This window comes from Oncorhynchus mykiss, chromosome 11 (assembly GCF_013265735.2).
Source record: "Oncorhynchus mykiss isolate Arlee chromosome 11, USDA_OmykA_1.1, whole genome shotgun sequence".
Lineage (NCBI taxonomy): Eukaryota > Metazoa > Chordata > Actinopteri > Salmoniformes > Salmonidae > Oncorhynchus > Oncorhynchus mykiss.
The window spans coordinates 38,118,687-38,140,539 of record NC_048575.1 but is presented as its reverse complement, the minus strand read 5'-3'; the positions used below and the strand labels follow the sequence as shown (position 1 = coordinate 38,140,539).

At 46.3% G+C, this 21,853-nt stretch overlaps 1 protein-coding gene across 3 annotated transcripts; it reads left to right on the top strand.

The window, feature by feature from the left end:
* Positions 1-7,848: 7,848 nt before the first annotated feature.
* Positions 7,849-21,853, top strand: LOC110535667 (cyclin-dependent kinase 13). 3 transcript variants are annotated; one of them, XM_036935422.1, is made up of 15 exons: positions 7,849-7,961; positions 8,240-9,825; positions 14,515-15,078; positions 15,184-15,354; positions 15,517-15,656; positions 16,369-16,539; positions 16,740-16,929; positions 17,148-17,204; positions 17,354-17,455; positions 17,598-17,699; positions 18,381-18,497; positions 18,612-18,743; positions 19,333-19,532; positions 19,672-20,124; positions 20,295-21,853. In XM_036935422.1, exons 2-15 carry the CDS (start codon positions 8,684-8,686, stop codon positions 20,978-20,980), a joined length of 4,227 nt encoding a protein of 1,408 aa, XP_036791317.1. In that variant the 5' UTR covers positions 7,849-7,961; positions 8,240-8,683; the 3' UTR covers positions 20,981-21,853. The 3 variants fall into 3 exon arrangements, with proteins under 3 accessions (XP_036791317.1, XP_021476489.1, XP_021476488.2); XM_021620814.2 differs by having other exon boundaries at positions 7,873-9,825; positions 17,598-17,675; XM_021620813.2 differs by having other exon boundaries at positions 7,874-9,825.

Below are 21,853 nucleotides of genomic sequence, written 5' to 3'. Positions count from 1 at the left end.
AGGAACAGCTGGGGGAAAGAGGGGGAGAAAAGGTAACCTAATAACGACCAGCAGAGGGAGACAGGGTGAAGGGAAAGGACAGAAACAAGACACAACATGACAATACATGACAGTACCCCCCCACTCACCGAGCGCCTCCTGGCGCACTCGAGGAGGAAACCTGGCGGCAACGGAGGAAATCATCGATCAGCGCACGGTCCAGCACGTCCCGAGAGGGAACCCAACTCCTCTCCTCAGGACCGTACCCCTCCCAATCTACTAGGTACTGATGACCACGGCCCCGAGGACGCATGTCCAAAATCCTACGGACCCTGTAGATGGGTGCGCCCTCGACAAGGATGGGGGGGGGGGGAGACGAGCGGGGGCGCGAAGAACGGGCTTGACACAGGAGACATGGAAGACCGGGTGGACGCGACGAAGATATCGCGGAAGAAGAAGTCGCACTGCGACAGGATTAATGATCCGAGAAATACGGAACGGACCAATGAACCGCGGGGTCAACTTGCGAGAAGCGGTCTTAAGGGGAAGGTTCTGAGTGGAGAGCCAAACTCTCTGACCGCGACAATATCTAGGACTCTTAGTTCTACGCTTATTAGCAGCTCTCACAGTCTGCGCCCTATAACGGCAAAGTGCAGACCTGACCCTCTTCCAGGTGCGCTCGCAACGTTGGACAAAAGCCTGAGCGGAGGGGACGCTGGACTCGGCGAACTGAGATGAGAACAGCGGAGGCTGGTACCCGAGGCTACTCTGAAAAGGAGATAGCCCGGTCGCAGACGAAGGAAGCGAGTTGTGGGCGTATTCTGCCCAGGGGAGCTGTTCTGACCAAGACGCAGGGTTGCGAAAAGAAAGACTGCGTAAGATGCGACCAATAGTCTGATTGGCCCGTTCTGCTTGACCGTTAGACTGGGGGTGAAAGCCGGAAGAGAGACTGACGGAAGCCCCAATCAAATGGCAAAACTCCCTCCAAAATTGAGACGTGAATTGCGGACCTCTGTCCGAAACGACGTCTGACGGAAGGCCATGAATTCTGAAAACATTCTCGATGATGATTTGTGCTGTCTCTTTAGCAGAAGGAAGCTTAGCAAGGGGAATAAAATGAGCCGCCTTAGAGAACCTGTCGACAACCGTAAGAATAACAGTCTTCCCCGCTGACGAAGGCAGTCCGGTGACAAAATCTAAGGCGATGTGAGACCACGGTCGAGAGGGAATGGGAAGCGGCCTGAGACGGCCGGCAGGAGGGGAGTTACCGGACTTAGTCTGCGCGCAGACCGAACAAGCAGCCACGAAGCGACGCGTGTCATGCTCCCGGGTGGGCCACCAAAAACGCTGGCGAATGGAAGCAAGCGTACCCCGAACGCCAGGATGGCCGGCTAACTTGGCAGAGTGAGCCCACTGAAGAACGGCCAGACGAGTAGGAACGGGAACGAAAAGAAGGTTCCTAGGACAAGCGCGCGGCGACGGAGTTTGAGTGAGTGCTTGCTTTACCTGCCTCTCAATTCCCCAGACAGTCAACCCGACAACACGCCCCTCAGGGAGAATCCCCTCGGGGTCAGTGGAGGCTACTGAAGAACTGAAGAGACGAGATAAAGCATCAGGCTTGGTGTTCTTAGAGCCCGGACGATAAGAAATCACGAACTCGAAACGAGCGAAAAACAGCGCCCAGCGCGCCTGACGCGCATTAAGTCGTTTGGCAGAACGGATGTACTCAAGGTTCCTATGGTCAGTCCAAACGACAAAAGGAACGGTCGCCCCCTCCAACCACTGTCGCCATTCGCCTAGGGCTAAGCGGATGGCGAGCAGTTCGCGGTTTCCCACATCATAGTTACGTTCCGACGGCGACAGGCGATGAGAAAAATACGCGCAAGGGTGGACCTTGTCGTCAGAGAGGGAGCGCTGAGAAAGAATGGCTCCCACGCCCACCTCTGACGCGTCAACCTCGACAACGAACTGTCTAGTGACGTCAGGTGTAACAAGGATAGGTGCGGATGTAAAACGATTCTTGAGGAGATCAAAAGCTCCCTGGGCGGAAACGGACCACTTAAAGCACGTCTTGACAGAAGTAAGGGCTGTGAGAGGAGCTGCCACCTGACCGAAATTACGGATGAAACGACGATAGAAGTTCGCGAAGCCGAGAAAGCGCTGCAGCTCGACGCGTGACTTAGGGACGGGACAATCAATGACAGCTTGGACCTTAGCGGGATCCATCTTAATGCCTTCAGCGGAAATAACAGAACCAAGAAATGTGACGGAGGAGGCATGAAAAGAGCACTTCTCAGCCTTCACAAAAAGACAATTCTCTAAAAGGCGCTGGAGGACACGTCGAACGTGCTGAACATGAATCTGGAGTGACGGTGAAAAAAATCAGGATATCGTCAAGGTAAACGAAAACAAACATGTTCAGCATGTCTCTCAGGACATCATTGACTAATGCCTGAAAGACAGCTGGAGCGTTAGCGAGGCCGAAAGGAAGAACCCGGTATTCAAAGTGCCCTAACGGAGTGTTAAACGCCGTCTTCCACTCGTCCCCCTCCCTGATGCGCACGAGATGGTAAGCGTTACGAAGGTCCAACTTAGTGAAAAACCTGGCTCCCTGCAGGATCTCGAAGGCTGAAGACATAAGAGGAAGCGGATAACGATTCTTCACTGTTATGTCATTCAGCCCTCGATAATCTATGCAGGGGCGCAGGGACCCGTCCTTCTTCTTAACAAAAAAAAACCCCGCTCCGGCGGGAGAGGAAGAGGGGACTATGGTACCGGCGGCAAGAGCTACAGACAAATAATCTTCGAGAGCCTTACGTTCGGGAGCCGACAGAGAGTATAGTCTACCCCGGGGGGGAGTGGTTCCCGGAAGGAGATCAATACTACAATCATACGACCGGTGTGGGGGAAGAGAGGTGGCCCTGGACCGACTGAACACCGTGCGCAGATCGTGATATTCCTCCGGCACCCCTGTCAAATCACCAGGCTCCTCCTGTGAAGAAGAGACAGAGGAAACAGGAGGGATAGCAGACATTAAACATTTCACATGACAAGAGATGTTCCAGGAGAGGATAGAATTACTAGACCAATTAATGGAAGGATTATGACAAACTAGCCAGGGATGGCCCAAAACAACAGGTGTAAAAGGTGAACGAAAAATTAAAAAATAAATGGTTTCGCTATGATTACCAGAAACAGTGAGGGTTAAAGGTAGCGTCTCACGCTGAATCCTGGGGAGAGGACTACCATCCAGGGCGAACAAGGCCGTGGACTCCCTTAACTGTCTGAGAGGAATGTCATGTTCCCGAGCCCAGGTCTCGTCCATAAAACAGCCCTCCGCCCCAGAGTCTATTAAGGCACTGCAGGAAGCTGACGAACCGGTCCAGCGTAGATGGACCGACAAGGTAGTGCAGGATCTTGAAGGAGAGACAGGAGTAGTAGCGCTCACCAGTAGCCCTCCGCTTACTGATGAGCTCTGGCTTTTACTGGACATGAAGTGACAAAATGACCAGCGGAACCGCAATAGAGACAGAGGCGGTTGGTGATTCTCCGTTCCCTCTCCTTAGTCGAGATGCGGATACCTCCCAGCTGCATAGGCTCAGCACCCGAGCCGGCAGAGGAAGATGGTAGTGATGCGGAGAGGGGGGCAACGGAGAACGCGAGCTCCTTTCCACGAGCTCGGTGACGAAGATCAACCCGTCGCTCAATGCGAATAGCGAGTTCAATCAAGGAATCCACGCTGGAAGGAACCTCCCGGGAGAGAATCTCATCCTTTACCTCTGCGCGGAGACCCTCCAGAAAACGAGCGAGCAAAGCCGGCTCGTTCCAGCCACTGGAGGCAGCAAGAGTGCGAAACTCAATAGAGTAGTCTGTTATGGATCGATTACCTTGACATAGGGAAGACAGGGCCCTGGAAGCCTCCTCCCCAAAAACAGATCGATCAAAAACCCGTATCATCTCCTCCTTAAAGTCCTGATACTGGTTAGTACACTCAGCCCTTGCCTCCCAGATTGCCGCGCCCCACTCACGAGCCCGTCCAGTAAGGAGAGATATGACGTAGGCGACACGAGCAGTGCTCCTGGAGTAAGTGTTGGGCTGGAGAGAAAACACAATATCACACTGGGTGAGGAACGAGCGGCATTCAGTGGGCTCCCCAGAGTAACACGGCGGGTTATTGATTCTGGGCTCCGGAGATTCGAAAGCCCTGGAAGTGGCCGGTGGATCGAGGCGGAGATGGTGAACCTGTTCTGTGAGGTTGGAGACTTGGGTGGCCAGGGTCTCAACGGCATGTCGAGCAGCAGACAATTCCTGCTCGTGTCTGCCTAGCATCGCTCCCTGGATCTCGACGGCTGAGTGGAGAGGATCCGAAGTCGCTGGGTCCATTCTTGGTCGGATTCTTCTGTCATGCGGTGAATGAGGACCCAAAAGCGAATTAACAAAACAGAGGTTTCTTTAATGATGAAACACACGTAGGCTCAGATGGACAGGCAGATTCCGACAGGACAGGACAAGGTTGCAGCAAACACGACGATAGTCTGGTTCAGGCATGAGTAACACAAACGAGAATCCGACAAAGACAGGAACAAAAACAGAGAGAGATATAGAGGACTAATCAGAGGGAAAAAGGGAACAGGTGGGAAAAGGGGTGACGAGGTAGTTAGGAGGAGACAAGGAACAGCTGGGGGAAAGAGGGGGAGAAAAGGTAACCTAATAACGACCAGCAGAGGGAGACAGGGTGAAGGGAAAGGACAGAAACAAGACACAACATGACAATACATGACAGGGGGCCTAGCCGCACTCCGGACCACCCCCCAGTCATCCTCACGTACTTTTGCCCCCTCAAATTTTTGTGGTGCTTGACACCTCTGTCTGTTTGGACTAGTGAAATTCTAACAACATCAGTGTACTCAAAATACTTATTTAGGAAAAGTCAAGGATGGAGGGGGACATGCCATAAAAATTGGCAGAGATATAACAATTTAAAATACACATGCTTACTGGGCTTGTGGCTACTGAAATCTTTCCACTAAATTTGAGCTGTGGAGCAAGAATGTTGCATCACCAACCCCCGAACCCTCTCGCCACTTCGCATTCCATTGCTAATGTAAATAGAAAAGTTTATGTACAGTACCAGTCAAAAGTTTGGACACAGCTATTCATGCAGGTGTTTTTCTTTATTTGTATTATTTTATACATTGTAGAATAAGAGTGAAGACATCAAAACTATGAAATAAAACAAAAAAAATGTTAAACAAATCAAAATATATTTTATATTTGAGATTCTTCAAAGTAGCCACCCTTTGCCTTGATGACAGCTTTGCACATTCTTGGCATTCTCCATTTCCCCATTGACATGAAGGCTATGTTTTCTCCCCGTCACACATTCAAAGTGTTATTGGCCCTTGCCCTGCGAACTAGTTCTTGGTGCATTCTTGTCAGGGGTTGTAACTTGTTATGGCCTGGCTATAGCCGATATAAAGTAACAAAATCAGATATTTGGAATAAAAAAAATATTTAAATGGTAAAAAAAATTAGATTCATTGAAAATAATATTTTTATTTCCTATGTGGAGGAATTTGTAAAACGTTCTGACTAGATGGAGTACAGCTACAACCAGAACACACTTTTTTCATAGCAGGTTAGGAGAATTTACACAGCAGGTTAGGATAATTAACGTGGCAGGTTAGGAGGCTTAGGGTTAGGGTTATAGGAAAGGTTTAGGGTAAAATGCTCTCCTAACCTGCTCCTACACTCACAACCGGTTGTAGCTGTCCGTTAATCTGTGTGCCAGGGATTTCCTTTGGCAGTGACGTAACCACTGGTCTGGATTATGCACGCCACTGGATGTAACAACAGAATAGTAGGCCTTCTTTTTACTTCATAAATGGGATGCACTGTTAAACGCTAAATCCCGAGGGGTTCGTGCTGATTGTAAGGAGATTGTGACAGCCGGTTAAATGGCATCCAAGAACAAGATGTATGTCAGAAGACGTATACTTAGAATATGGAGGAGGAATGGAGGGAAAAGAGAGGCAGAGGAGGTATAAGAGAGAGGGAGGAAGGGGTGAGCTTGAGTCGGTTAAAAATGGCAGAAAGGGGAGATGGTTTGTTAAAGTGGTGTAAGAATGAGGGCGGAGTTTCCAAGGTGATAGGTGTGGTGAAGTTCTCGTAGCCCGAGGCTTTGAGTCTGTGACAGTAGGAGTGAAGTCTTTTGAAAAAGTGGACCCTTGCTTTTTGGCTGATCCATTTGTGGTTTCACGGTGGTTGAAAACAGAGTTGGGTGCTGTGGAATCGGTACGGGTAACCAGAAGTGGTCTTGTGATAATTGTTTGTGTTTCTGCTGGTCAGAGGGACGAATGGGGGCAAGATATGTGAATTGTTTTGCTCTCAAGAAAAGAGTAAAATTGAAATGGGTAACGGTAAATGTAAAAGTTGTCTTTTCTTTTGAGTTTTGATGTTTAGTCTTTGCCCGACAAAGTGACGTTAGGATATAAAATTAAATCAAATTGTATTTGTCACATGCGCAGAATACCTTACAGTAAAATGCTTACTTACTAGCCCACCAATGCAGTTTTAAGAAAATCCCTAAAAAAGTAATAGATAAGAAAAACAAATAATTAAAGAGCAGCAGTAAAATAACAATAGCGGGGCTATATACAGGGGGTACCGGTACAGAATCAATGTGCAGGGGGCACCGGTGCTGAGGTAATTGAAGTAATTATGTACATGTAGGTAGAGTTATTAAAGTGGCTATTCATAGATAATAACAGAGAGAAGCAGCAGCATGGGGAGGTGGGGGGCAATGCAAATAGTCTGGGTAGTCATTTGATTAGTTCTGCTTTTCAGACGTTTCAAATGCTTATGTCATGCAATAAAATGCAAATGAATTACTTAAAAATCATACAATGTGATTTTCTGGATTTTTGTTTTAGATTCCGTCTCTCACAGTTGAAGTGTACCTATGATAAAAATGACAGACCACTACATGCTTTGTAAGTAGGAAAACCTGCAAAATCGGCAGTGTATCAAATACTTGTTCTCCCCACTGTGTATATATATATATATATATATATATATATATATATATATATATATATATATATATACACACACACACACACAGTGGGGAGAACAAGTATTTGATACACTGCCGATTTTGCAGGTGGGATGCACTGTTAAACGCTACATCCCAAGGGGTGCATCCCGTTGTTACAGGTGTCAAGCATGTGGCAGCAGTGTGTAGGAGGGAGGTTCCTAGGTGTGAGAAGTATGCAGAAGGACATGAGACAAAGGAATGTGTAGCATTCCAGGGTTTCAGGGTTAGAGTAGTGCGTAAGTTGTCATATGCTGAGGCAGTTAAGAAAGTAGAGGAAGATGGGTCAAGGGGGAGGGATCTTAAGAGGAGTGGTGTGAGTATTAGATCTGTACAAGTACAGAGGGTTAAACCAGCAAGTGATATATGTTTCATTAAGATTGATTGGATTTGTTTTGCATGTATAGCAATGGTTATCAACTGTACTTAAGGGATGGAATGTAAGTCGCAGACAATTGAGGTTGTGGTGGCAGCTGCAGAGAACTATTTTGGGTGTGCAAGACTTTATGTCAGAATAGTTACAGGGTGTGTTAAGTGGTGCTGTTCCCTCCTTTCAGTCTGTTGGCCTGAGGTAGGACTAAATATATTTAAATAATAGAGAAGGGTGGGTGTTTTGTTATTATTATAAAAATATGTGTGTGTGTAGTGTTCGGTGGTAGGGTATTCGTTTATTCATTTTTTCAAGCAAAGTATAGGGAGTTGTACTCCAGTCTAGTAGGTGGGGGTAATGCAACATTTATTGGATGCCAACCACCCTTAAATCTCATCGAAGAAGAAGTCGTAGTAGTCGTACTAGTGGCAGCAGCCCTTCAATTTGAAAACTGGAGGGCCCGGCAATCTAACGTTATCTTGTTGACGAATTATGTTCGGTGCATATCGGTTATAAAATGTAATTATATAACCAATAAAACTCTAAATGTAATATTTGAATTTATATAAATATGTGATAATACGGCTATCCACTAAAATACGTAAACTGTCCGTGGATTTTTTAAATAGTTTTGTTTTATTGAATCTGCCGGAGTTGATTGAACTCCAAGGAGAAAGCAAGCTAGCATAGTTTGATGCGTGCTAGCCACTTCCTTGTTCGTCCAAACTGGATTGTTATGGCAAACGTAAAGAAATGTCATTACTAAAAAGTGAAATGTTTTTATTTCTTATTTTCAGCACTTTGGGAATATATTTTTAAAGCCGACGTGAGCTGCGATTTTCTACCAAGAAACATTTCCTTTCGAGCAGGAGATATCGGGCCTGCTATAACATGGAATGCAGTTACGAGACACTGCCTAGCTAGCTACAGTTGCTAGCTAGCTCTGGCTAGCTAGATGGCACATCTTTGGAATCTTACAGTCACGGATTATAATCATTGATTTATTTGTCATATGAAATTAATTTAATCGAGGGAAACAGATTATGGATTTTTTGGGAGATGATGAATGCGATGGATTCTCGTTTGTAATAGCTCACTGCTGGTTACCGTCTGACTAGCTGGTTATATTAACTTGCTAGTTTGCTAGCTAGCCAATTTGTTGCAAATGTTTTGTGTACCAAGGAACATAACACTGAAGACAACCAATGTTACCAAAAGTATATATCACATATTTTTGATAAATGCCTAACTCGGTGGTAATTCGCGAGGGTCGGGGAAAAAGCCCATCGGCACAGAGAAGTGACAGACCGGAGCGGCGCAGTAGCGTTAGAACTATAGGCGGTGCTACTCAGCAGCGAGAGAAACACCGGGAGAAGAGGCTGTCGTCTAGTAGAAAGAAACACAGTCACGCTAGGGAGAAAGAACCATGGCATACGCCAGATGAACCAGGCAGTGAACGGAGAAGCACTCTCGTAAGAGAAGGTGAACCTCGGACTTTGGTGGAATATGACGACGTGAGTTCCCAATCGGAACGCTTTTCTGGGAGCCCTTCACCTAAACCAGAACCGCATGCTCGGATTTCGGCCGATCGATTTAGCAAAATTGAGTTTACAGACATCAACGGACCGACATCCCGAGAGAGATGGTCTCGAAGAGACCGGGATATAGTGCATCTCAGGAAGGATGAACAAACCAGTGGTTCATCCGAGAGGAATAGACAAGAGAAGGAACCGAAAAGAAAGGAACGCCAGAGCGGTGAGAAGGACTCTTCGAAATCTCGTGGCGGAAGTAGCCTTAGTGCCACCAAAAACAACCGAGATAGTGCGAGAAACAGTGACAGCAACGGCAAGAAGACGTCTACAACATTGCCGCCCATGTCTTTGGATAAAAGGGAGTCTAAACGGCACAAAAGTAAGTCACGGTCTGAAAAAGAGGCCCTGACTGCATACAGGGATGCACCACAATCATACCGAGATGACTGTGAAGAACTCGGAGCCTCCAGAAGAAGTCCTGGTTTCAAGGCAGAAAGTCCACATGGGACATCTTATTCTTATGGATACCAGTCTCCCAGTGGTAGTTATAATAAACAATTTATATGTAGAAGAAGTCCCAGTTATGGGAACAAAAGGCTGTCCCCTAGTTTGACATACTACAGCCGAGATGCTGAGGTCTATGGCGCCTACAACATTTCAAAGTCGCCCAGTTCATACTCAAGCAACAAAAGAAAGCGGTCTCCAATGAGCCCATTCAACAGGCGCAGTTCTCCAAGCTATGGTCGACATAGTCCATTTGAACAGGGAGAACTTGTCTCAAGTCCCTACGGTACCCGTCGGCGATCACGAAGTCCATACCGAAAGTCACTCAGCCCAAGTCCAGTCATAAGGTAAGCAGTCAATCAGATGGTACTGTACCTGTATTAAAGTCAAAGATAACACGCCTGGTATAATTTCAGGTGTTAATCGTCTAACTACCTACCTACCTGACTGATTTGGACCCGTGTTTTAGCTTCTCTTGTGTGATCATGTTCAATATTGTGTTTTATGCCCTTGGATTGCTGAGTTAAAAACGTGCTGTAAGATCACTGCACAGCTAGCTTGCAATGTTGCAAATGGAGCCATCCAATCAGTACCCTTTGGGTGGCTCAATCCATTGGAACGTTGTCAAGGAGGCCAGTTACATGTGTTGTGAAGCAGAGCATCACTGGTTCGAGTCTAGTATGTGCAGTGGATGAAGCTAAGCTGTTAGCAGCACACTGACCCCCGTTACACATACTTCCTCATTATGTAAATATGATTACACAGAAGGCCTTAGTTTGGAAGAGAGGCCATCTCCTTTTCAAAATGCAAGATGGCTTAAGACAACAAACAGAACGCTTTGGCCTACGAAGTGTTGAATTAACTTGGCACATGGAAGCCAAATGTGCATGCTGTTTCTGTCACCGTTTCCATGTGCCAAGTTAATTCAACAACAGTAAGCGCTTGACTGGTACTCTCAGTCATGGGGCCGTTAGGTGCTTTAAATGCTGCCTGCCATTGTATCAGTACCCAAATGTACAAGTGCAATGTATCTAGATACGCATTGTAACATGATAAAAAAATGTTAGCTAGCTAGTCACTTTGATGTATTCCATACATTCTGACGGATACATTATTTCTGCTGCTTGTCACGTTGTGTGCTGACTTCATCCACTGGGAGACACCAGAGTTTCAAAATCTTTTGCTTTGGTTGACTAAAGTTATGCAACACTGGCTTGAGGGGATTAAATGGGAATGGTTACAAAGTTAATATTTTGAATCATCCATTTTCTTTGTTTTTATTTACTAAAGTTTCAATGTTTGAAATAAGGCTACACAGTGGACTACACATGCCACCTCAAGGCTCCAGACTGCAACATTTTTTGTCGCACCCTTTGACTTGGCTGTGCAAGTAAAAAATGTAATTGGTTGCATCAGTGAAAGCTGCACATTCTACATGGTCACCTCACCCAAAACTTGATTGATTCCAGTAATGAAAGTGTCTGCCTGTCACGGTACCTGTTTCACTAGGGTCTGCTGCTGTGTAGAGCGAGCCTCTCGCTCCTTTCCCAGGGGGGAAAATGCTCTGATTGTATAATATTTTAAAATCCAATTGCTGGCAAAGCAATGCTTTCCTGTTGACAGCTTTCTGTAGGTATTATTTTTTTCTCAGCTCTTAATTTTTAGTTCAGTAGCAGTTATTTACAACTGCAATATTTTATGTTCATGTTTCCATATTAAAGGACCCATAAGCACCAACGTGAAGTAAATAGAAGTATGTCAAATTGGGTGTCAAATGAAAACTGAGTCTATTTAAAAAATCTATTAAGGCATATATATACTAGGGGTGTGACAATTTAAAAGTTTGCATTTCCTTCCCATTTAACTTCTGAATATATTGCCATACAGGACTCTGCTGCTGTCGTTTGCATTTCTCTTTCATTTTTCAGGGATTCGATCTTGCAGCCTTTCGTTTACTAGTCCAATGCTCTAACCACTAGGCCATGCTGCCGCCCCGATTGCACGGGCAGGCACGACTCCAACACCATCATTAAGTTTGCCGATGACGCAACAGTGGTACATCACTGGGGCCAAGCTTCCTGCCATCCAGGACCTCTATACCAGGCGGTGTCAGAGGAAGGCCCTAAAAATTGTCAGACTCCAGCCACCCTAGTCATAGACTTCTCTCTGCTACCGCATGGCAAGTGGTACTGGAGTGCCAAGTCTAGGTCCAAGAGGCTTCTAAACAGCTTCTACCCCGAAACCATAAGACTCCTGAACATCTAATCAAATGACTACCCGGGCTATTTGCATTGCCCTTCTCCCCCCTCTCCACACCACTGCTACTCTCTGTTGTCATCTATGCATAGTCACTTTAATCAACTCTACCTACATGTACATACTACCTCAACTAACCGGTGCCCCCTGCACATTGACTCTGTACCGGCACCCCCCTATATATATATATATTTTTTTTTTTACAATTAAACTGCAATAGTACTGTTTGACCATCTTGAGACTCAGGAGCCAGTATACACTTCCCCAAAATAGTCTGAAAATTCTAGAAATCTGGCATTCAATTTTATGTTTTTTTTTTTTTTTTTTAAGTGCCTCTTGTTGAATTACAAACACTTTATTAACCCTTAGCCTACAATTTCCGCAGTCCTGCGGAAATCAATTTAATAACATCCCCATCAAAATCCGTCTGTTTTTAAGATTGGGAGATGTTTTTTGCATGGGCCACCTCTCAATCCATTGTCTGAAGGTCCCCAGTAACAACAACAACAAATGAATGGAAGTATATAAAGCAGTCATTTGAGAAACCAAGGCTATTGACTCTGCACCCCTTGATGAAATACTGAATTTGGCATTACTGCTATTATCCAATTGAAACGCATTGAACAGATTCACGTATGTATGTATATAACACAATATATGTGTATATATACATATGTATATTGGTATATATATATATATATATATAGTAACAACAACAACAAATGAATGGAAGTATATATATATGTATATATATGTGTAGATATACACATGTATATACACATATATTATGTTTTATATATATATATATTAGTTTAATTAGTGAATCTGTTCAATGCGTTTCAATTGGATAATAGCAGTAATGCCAAATTCAGTATTTCATCAAGGGGTGCAGAGTCAATAGCCTTGGTTTCTCAAATGACTGCTTTGCCAGTTTCACCAACTACTTCTCAGAGTTCAGTGTGTCAAATCGGAGGGCCTGTTGTCCGGACCTCTAGCAGTCTCTATGGGGGTACCACAGGGTTCAATTCTCAGGCCGACTCCCTCTGTATATGTCAATGATGTCTCTCTTGCTGCTGGTGATTCTCTGATCCCCCTCTACGCAGACGACACCATTCTGTATACATCTGGCCTTTCCTTGGACACGGTGTTAAACCTCCAAACAAGCATCAATGGTATACAACACTCCGTCCGTGGCCTCCAACTACTCTTAAAAGCTTGTAAAACTAAATGCATGCTCTTCAACCGATTGCTGCGCCCGCTCGCCTAGCATCACTACTCTGGACGGTTCTGACTTAGAATATGTGGACAACTACAAATACCTAGGTGTCTGGTTAGACTGGAAACTCCCCTTCCAGACTCACATTAAGCATCTCCAATACAAAATTAAATATAGAATTGGCTTCCTATTTTGCAACAAAGCCTCCTTCACTCATGCTGCCAAACATACCTTCGTAAAACTGACTATCCTACTGATCCTTGACTTCGGCGATGTCATTTACAAAATAGCTTCCAACACTCTACTCAGAAAATTGAATGTAGTCTATCACAGTGCCATCCGTTTTGTCACCAAAGCCCCATATACTACCCACCACTGCAACCTGTATGCTCTTGTTGGCTGGCCCTCGCTACATATTAGTCGCCAAACCCACTGGCTCCAGGTCATCTATAAGTCTTTGCTAGGTTAAGCCCCGCCTTATCTCAACTCACTGGTCACCATAGCAGCACCCACCCGTAGCACGCTCTCCAGCAGGTATATTTCACTGGTTAAGCCCAAAGCCAACCTTTCCTTCCAGTTCTCTGCTGCCAATGACTGGAACGAACTGCAAAAACCACTGAAGCTGGAGACCTATATCTCCCTCACTAATGTTAAGCATCAGCTGTCAGAGCAGCTTACCGATCACTGCACCTGTACACAGCCCATCTGTAAATAACACACCCATCTACCTCATCTCCATATTGTTATTTATTTTTTGCTATTTTGCACCCCAGTATCTCTACTTGCACATCATCATCTGCACATCTGTCACTAGTGTTAATGCAAAATTGTAATTATTTCGCCACTATTGGCTATTTATTGCCTTACCTCCCTAATCTTACTACATTTGCACACACTGTACATAGACTTCTCTATTGTGTTATTGACTGTACGTTTGCTTATCTCATGTGTAACTGTGTTGTTTTTGTTGCACTGCTTTGCTTTATCTTGGCCAGGTCACAGTTGTAAATGAGAACTTCTCAACTGGCCTAAATAACTAGTTAAATAAAGGTGAAATAAAATAAAAAGGGGTCTTAAAATTCAAAATCAAATAGATACATTATCCTTGGTATGACCATCATTAAACAATTCTATATGTTAGCTTAGAATCTACATCACCACGCCCAGCATTTTATCCACAACAAGTTAATTTGATGGCAACGCATCTCTTGTGGGGAAAAAGTGCATATTGTTTTCATGCTGATTAAAAAATATATATATATATGTGCATAAATCTGTGGCCAATTGGATGGAAACCTAGCTACTCAGAGACATTGGTGTAAATATGAGGTCAGGGTGGAATCTGGATTGCCTGAGAGAGCTCTGCTTTGTGAAACATATTAGTAGAACTGTTTTACTAGATTGTGATTAAGGTTGTAATGATGCTTTTAATGGCTCTGAATATAAATGTCCATTTCAGTAGTCTGCTAGATTTGCACTAGGTAGACATTATGCACCTTTTTAATGAGAACTTTTCTCCTGTGATAAAGGTTCATCATACAACCTGTGTGTCTCCTTTCTCCAGGCGATCTGGCAAGTCTCGAAGCAGGAGCCCGTATTCCTCCTTGAGGCACTCCCGCTCACGCAGCCGCCACCGCCACTCTTGCTCCCACAGTCGACCTTCCAGCCTCTCCCCCAGCACGCTGACCTTCAAGAGCAGCCTCGCGGCCGAGCTCAGCAAGCAAAAGAAGGCAAAAGCTGCCGAGGCAGCTGCCCGGGCCAAAAGCTCCAGCAACGCCTCCAATTCCACCAAGGGACCCTCTACAGGCTCCCACCAGCCCAGCTCCAAGGCCAACCCCACCATCAAGATGGGCCGGCCCCCTTCCCCGCCACCTCCCGAGAAGGGTCCCAGGACCCCTGTGTTGAGCCAGCCTCAGTCCCCTGCAGACAGAACCTCCAAGAGGAGCACAGAGCCCCATCAGCCCAGCAGGGACAGAGAGCGGCACCCCTCGGAGCAACGGGACAAGAGGAAAGCACCAGCATCTGGACAGGGCAAAGAGAAGGGGCGAGTAGCTGCCCTGACTGCCTCTACACTGACATCTCTACTCCTGCCCCTGCACGTCCTCGAGCACTTAGATGGAGCAGACAGGTAAATGGAACGTAATAGAAAATACCTTTTATTATTGTTTTCATCACTCCACCTCTCTGTGCTGTTCCATAGCCTAACTTCTCATTCTCTTCTTCCCCTGTGCAGCTTGAAGGAGGTCTTACCTTCGCTCTCAGGGAAGAAGCCAGCAGAGCATCAGAAGGCCCGCCACCTCCTTGCCGACCTGCCCCTTCCTCCTGAGCTCCCCGGAGGCGGCGCCTCCTCCCCCCACAGCCCATTAAACGAGAAGAAGACCACCACGCTTCACCGTCGGCCCAAGTATGTCTGGGCCCCTTGGCCTTCCGTGTCTGCTCTGTGGAACCATTATACTCACCCTACCTCTTCCATGGCCTATGCTTCTTAATGCTCCTTGAGTTTCTACTGCCTGGTGTTGACCACCACTGCTTGACCTAATCTCTAGTTGGTTTGTTTGTCTCCCAGGATCTGCGGCCCACGTTTTGGGGAGATCAAGGAGACTGAGATAGACTGGGGGAAACGGTGCGTGGACAAGTTTGAGATTATCGGCATCACGGGAGAGGGCACCTACGGCCAGGTGTACAAGGCAAAAGACAAAGACACAGGTGAGGACTACTTAATGCTTTCTTTCTTCAACATTTCATGTAGATCATAGGCTACGCCCTATCTTCCTGGTAGCTCATATTATAATAATTATTTCACTATCAACATTTTAAAGTAAAAACTCGTTCTACTCAAAATTGAAGTCTTTCTATGCCCTATGTATCTATTATGTGTGAACATGTTGTAGCAGGATCAAGGGTGTGGGGTTTCCACATCACCAAGTTCAATAACAAAACAGGCACCACCACTAGCCCAAATGTAAGGCAAAGGGGAAGTTTATTAGGGATTTTGGTACACGGGGAAAGAAGGGGGAATTCACCCATCACCTCACAGTCCACAAGCCGTTCCGTTTTCCAGGGGTAATCCTCACACTCGCGTTCTCAGCCAATCTGGTCTGGTACATGGGGGGGTAGTCCGACAGCCCAGGTCACAATGGGTATTCACACAGATTTTGCTCTCGTTTCTCTCACTCTTCATACCTCTTGTCTCAGCTCCTCTGCCCCTTTGTGTAGGCTGCTCCCTTCTTAATCCGCAAGCACTCCCTGGCTTAACAATTCAGTCTTGCCTCGTTGGGGCAGGAAGTCCATATAAGGCTTGTGGGTAGAGCCTGCAAGCTATCGTTCCTCAATTACCACCCCCCTCACCTCTCCCTGCCGTCTGCCACAATGTATTTTATAATATACTCTGCCCTTTATCTCTATCCCCATGGTGTAGCTGAGATGGTGGCCTTGAAGAAGGTGCGTCTGGACAACGAGAAGGAGGGCTTCCCTATCACCGCCATCAGGGAGATCAAGATCCTCCGGCAGCTCAACCACAAGAGCATCATCAACATGAAGGAGATAGTCACCGACAAGGAGGATGCCCTGGACTTCAAGAACGACAAAGGTCCATATGACAAACCCTCTGTATTAGCATGTCCGCACTCCGTTCCCTAAATAGTGCACCACTTTTGACCAGAGCCCTATAGGACCTGGTCAAATGTAGTGCACTATAGGGAAAAGCGTTTGGGACGTAGCCCCATGTGTCTGCATTGTGTTTATCTATGCATCTGTTTCCCTTCTATATGATCCATCCTCCTCCTACAGGTGCATTCTACCTGGTGTTTGAGTATATGGACCATGACCTGATGGGCCTCTTGGAGTCAGGCCTGGTCCACTTCAACGAGAGCCACATCAAGTCCTTCATGAGGCAGCTGCTGGAGGGCCTTGACTACTGCCACAAAAAGAACTTTCTGCACAGGGACATCAAGTGCTCCAACATCCTGCTTAATAACAAGTGAGTGCTCCTCAGGATAGCTAGCCTGCTGGTCCCATATCTGTCGGTGCTGTCTTGTCAACTCCTATGGTCATTGTCACGCCAAAGCACAAGCAGATCTGGGACCATGCTAAATGGTAGCCAACGTCAAAGAACCTGTTTCTATCCACTGCGGTGGCAGTGTTTGACAGAAAGGGTTTGGAGGTCAAGTTAAAGCCGTGTTCTGTTCTCTCCGCCAGGGGTCAAATAAAGCTGGCAGATTTTGGACTGGCTCGACTTTATAACTCTGATGAGAGGTAAGTGTCCCGATATGGCTTACAGTTGATTACTGCCCATAGTTATTGGATTATCACATGTATTACTGTATATATGTTTCATCAAACATATAGGTCTCAACTGTGTTTTGTTGTGGATGATATTATTGACACTGATGCATTTGTAATAGCCGCCCGTACACCAACAAGGTGATCACCCTGTGGTACAGACCCCCTGAGCTTTTGCTGGGGGAGGAGAGGTACACACCTGCCATTGACGTGTGGAGCTGCGGGTAAGAGACATACATTGCGTTGACATTCGGTGTGGTGTTTCACTGGCTTATGAGATTCATGATTCTTGAGCCAAGGACAGATGATGGGTCATGGTTCTATAAAGATGATAATGTATTCTTTCTGTTTTTGTCTGAAATCCAGGTGCATTCTGGGGGAGCTGTTCACAAAGAAGCCCATTTTCCAAGCCAACCAGGAGCTTGCCCAGTTAGAGCTGATCAGGTACGCTGTGGTCAGAGGAAACGGGTACTATAAATCTGTCATTGTCTTATTCTCAGTATTTGTTTAAAGATTCACTATTAAGAAATTGCTCTGTCGTCATTTCCTGGTTGCTAAAATTCTAATAGTTCGCCGAATTTCAGTATGTGACAAAACAAGAAAATAAAGAGTAGAGCAGGGCTCTCGAATCGTGTTCCTGGAGAGCAACAGTCCAGTAGGTTTTTACGCCAACCCTAATCTAGCGCACCTGACTCTAATAACTAGCTGATTGATAAGCAGACTCAGGTTAGTTACAACTGGGGTTGGAGCGAAAACCTACAGGAACAGGGTTGGAGAGCCCTGGTGTAGAGAATCATTCTACCATCTAAACTGCTGTGAAATATATGTTCCATAACCAAAAATATTGTATTTTCAGCTGTTTGAAGCTGGTGTACAAATCTGAAAGTAAAAGACGCAAAAACAAAACTTAAAAAACAAGAAGCATAGAAATGGCACACACAGAACAGATCTACCACTTCTTAGATTTGCTTTCAATGATTGACAGATCTATAACTCACATTTCTATGTGAATTTTGTTAGGTCGCCCAAAAATGTACATATTGCAGCTTTAACTGTCTGAAAGGCCTTCAGCTATCTCGTTTGACAGTGTTCCCAAATGGGGCACATTACTGAACTCTAGCCCAAACTGATGGCTTCTCTCCCTTCCAGTCGTATCTGTGGCAGCCCCTGCCCCGCCGTGTGGCCAGATGTCATCAAGCTGCCCTACTTCAACACCATGAAACCAAAGAAACAGTACCGGCGGCGGCTCAGAGAGGAGTATGCTTTGTGAGTCAATCATCTTGTTTGAATTCAGTAAATGGGTTCGTCATTAACGTATGAAAATAATACATAGCATTATTCTTTGGCAGTGTTTGACTAATCACTTGGTCTTTCTCTCAGTATTCCACCCTCAGCCCTGGACCTGTTTGACCACATGATGTCGCTGGACCCCAGCAAGCGCTGCGCAGCCGAGGCGGCGCTAAGCAGTGAATTCCTCAAAGACGTGGACCCAACCAAGATGCCCCCACCAGAGTATGTTTGGGAAAAGCCGTTACACCTCAGTGTCTGTGATCCATCACTGTAGAATTGTACACTACCGTTCAAAAGTTTTGGGTCACTTAGAAATGTTCTTGTTTTTTAAAGAAAAGCTAAAAAAAATGTCCATTAAAATAACGTCAAATTGATCAGAAATCCAGTGTAGACATTGTTAATGTTGTAAATGAATATTGTAGCTGGAAACGGCAGATTTAAAAAAAAAAAATGGAATATCTATATAGGCGTACAGAGGCCCATTTACAGCAACTATCACCCCTGTGTTCCTATGGCACATTGTGTTAGCTAATCCATGTTTATCATTTTAAAAAGCTAATTGATCATTAGAAAACCCTTTTGTAATTGTTAGCACAGCTGAAAACTGTTGTCCTGATTTAAAGAAGCAATACAATTGGCCTTTAGACTAGTTGAGTATCTGGAGCATCAGCATTTGTGTTCAATTACAGGCTCAAAATAGCCAGAAACAAAGCACTTTCTTCTGAAACATTGTCGTTCTGAGAAATGAAGGCTATTCCATGTGAGAAATTGCAAAGAAACTGAAGATCTTGTCCCCATTGCTCCTTTCCAGTCTCCCCCTGTGGCAGGACTGCCATGAGTTGTGGAGTAAGAAGCGGCGGAAACAGAAGCAAATGCCAGAGGAGCTGTCAGCTCCCAAGGCCCCCCGTAAGGAGCTGGGGCTGGGAGACGACAGTCGTAGCAACACCCCCCAGGGCTTCCCTCCACCCGGGGGGCTCAAAGCCCAGACTGTGGCTGCCTCGGCCCTACTGGGTGAGTGACTGTCTCTAGTCTAGTACTGCAGTCAACCCACCATACTTGCCTCATGCCTTGTCAGTTACACACTAACAACAACTTGGAGTGAATTAATAGTTACTTTTTAGTAAATCATGTTTTCCTTTGTCTCCCGTAGACCCAAAAGGTCCCAACTGCCAGCTGACCCAGGAACAGCTGGCGGTCCTCCTCAAGCTGCTTGGCCAGTCTAAGAGCACTGTCAACGCAGCCCAGATCGCTAAGGTCAATTCTGAAACACTGCAGCAGCTCTCCAAGGTCCTGCCACCAGCACCCTCTGATTCCAACCAGCCCCCAGAGCCACCCGCCCCGCCCAAGCCCCCTCTGCTGGGTGGAGCGCCCCCCATGCCCAAGCTCCCATCACCACCTCCCTCGTCGGTTTCGCAGGGGAAGCCTGAAGGTGAAGCATCGTCAGCCACCCAGACGGCGGTCACCATGCTGCTGGCCCAGCTCCTCCAGGCCCAACAGAGGCAAGAGGCCAGGGACGAGGCAGTCGGCAGAAACCCACTAGCAGGACGGCCTCCGCCACCCCCTGAGCCCAAGCAGCCCCCAGAGCCCATCCCTGTCTCACCAGGTAACTACACTCATATATAGACATTTTGCTAGTTGTGACAGTTGTGACCATCCAGTAGGCTTATCTGGCTCTAATTTCTGTACACAAATAATTTAATGTTGGATAGAACTCCAACTAGAACTATCCCTTTGCGTTGAATTAACATAATGTCTTGTGCGTTTCCCCCTTAGTGTCTGAGGGGAGTGGAGTTTCCTCCAGACCCATCCTACCCCCTGACCAGAGACCTCCTGAACCTCCAGAGCCCCCTCCCTGCTGCGAGGACCTGGACTACCGGCAGAAGATGGAGCCCAAGACTGGCCACCTGCCGCCCATGCTGATCTCAGGTGAGGGAGGAAGGTTCCCGAAGCAAGTTTACTCACCACACCCCGGCGCAGAAGGACCGGGCTATGGCGGTGACTACAGCCGCCCACCCCCTCCACCCTTCCCTCCTGCAGGTTTTGGCAACAGCTACTTGGGCCACATGCTGGGGGGCGGCCTGCCCCCCCACGCCCTGAGGGAGGTGTTCACCAGCAGCGATCCAACCCCCGGCTTGTCCTCAGCTGCCGGGTCCCTGGCCCCCTCACTCCAGGAGCCCTACCCTTCAGGCACAGGGGGAGGTAGAGGTGGCAGTAGCATGGTGTTCAGCGGGGACAAAGACCACCGTTTTGAGTACAATCAAAGCCACTCCTTGCTTGTGGAAGGGCAGGTCAACCCCACCACCATCCAGCTCTACAACCATGCCACACCTCCCCCGCCCATCCCACCTCCGGGCCAGTCCTGGGGCTCCCCTTCCCAGCCTGGGGCCCCATCTTTGCCCCTTGGCTTCAACACAAATGTGAACTCAACAGCCATCCGAGGGCGAGGCCTCCCCTTCTGATTGGCTGTGGCATAGTGAACGGGGCAGGGTGTGATGATGGAAACACCCCAGACTTGAGGACTCAAAAGAAACTGAGCTCCAAACTCTCTCAGGCTGACCAGAGGGATCTGGAAATGTGCACCTGATTTGTAATAAAAATAATTTTAAATCTGTGTCAAGCATTGTAGTCCTAATTTATCTGGAATGTGGGGTATGTTGCAGAAGGAGGGGGCTTTTCCTGCTCGTACCATTTTTTTTATTTTTTTTGGTAATCTATTCTACTTCTGTCTTTTAAATTAAACGCACATTTTTCAAGTGTACCAGGCTAGGTATGCGTTTTAAATATGTACTTTAGCCGTTCTTTAATTACTCCCGAGCAGACTAATTCATATTTTTTTGCACTACTGACTAAAGAAGGCGAACAATTTAGGTATGAAATGAATGAAGTGCTATATCTGCACAATTATAAAAATACCAGTTATGTAGTTTTTGGGGGTTAAGAATATGTTGCAACCAGGAGGTCTCAGTTGATAAGGCTTCTCTGGGCTTGTTTTTGATGAAAGGTTCAAGTGTTATTGTCACATCCACAAGTACAGTGAAATGCTTAACTTGCAAGCTCTACCCAACAGTGAAGAGATCATTGGTTCCAGAAAGACTGGTAGCACTTGGGTGAATGCAGTAAAACTGATAGCTACTGAATGACTTGATGGAAGGCTGTGTTCACTTTAAATTACACAAGCCCTCTGCCAATTGCCATTGTAAAATCATATGTAAAACAAAAATAGATGTAACCCAAGTTCAAAAAGGAGACAAGCAACTGTCCTTTTGTACTAAAATGTGATATTTTTTTCTTCCCCCATTTGGCAAATGTTTATTAAAAAAATGCCAACAATG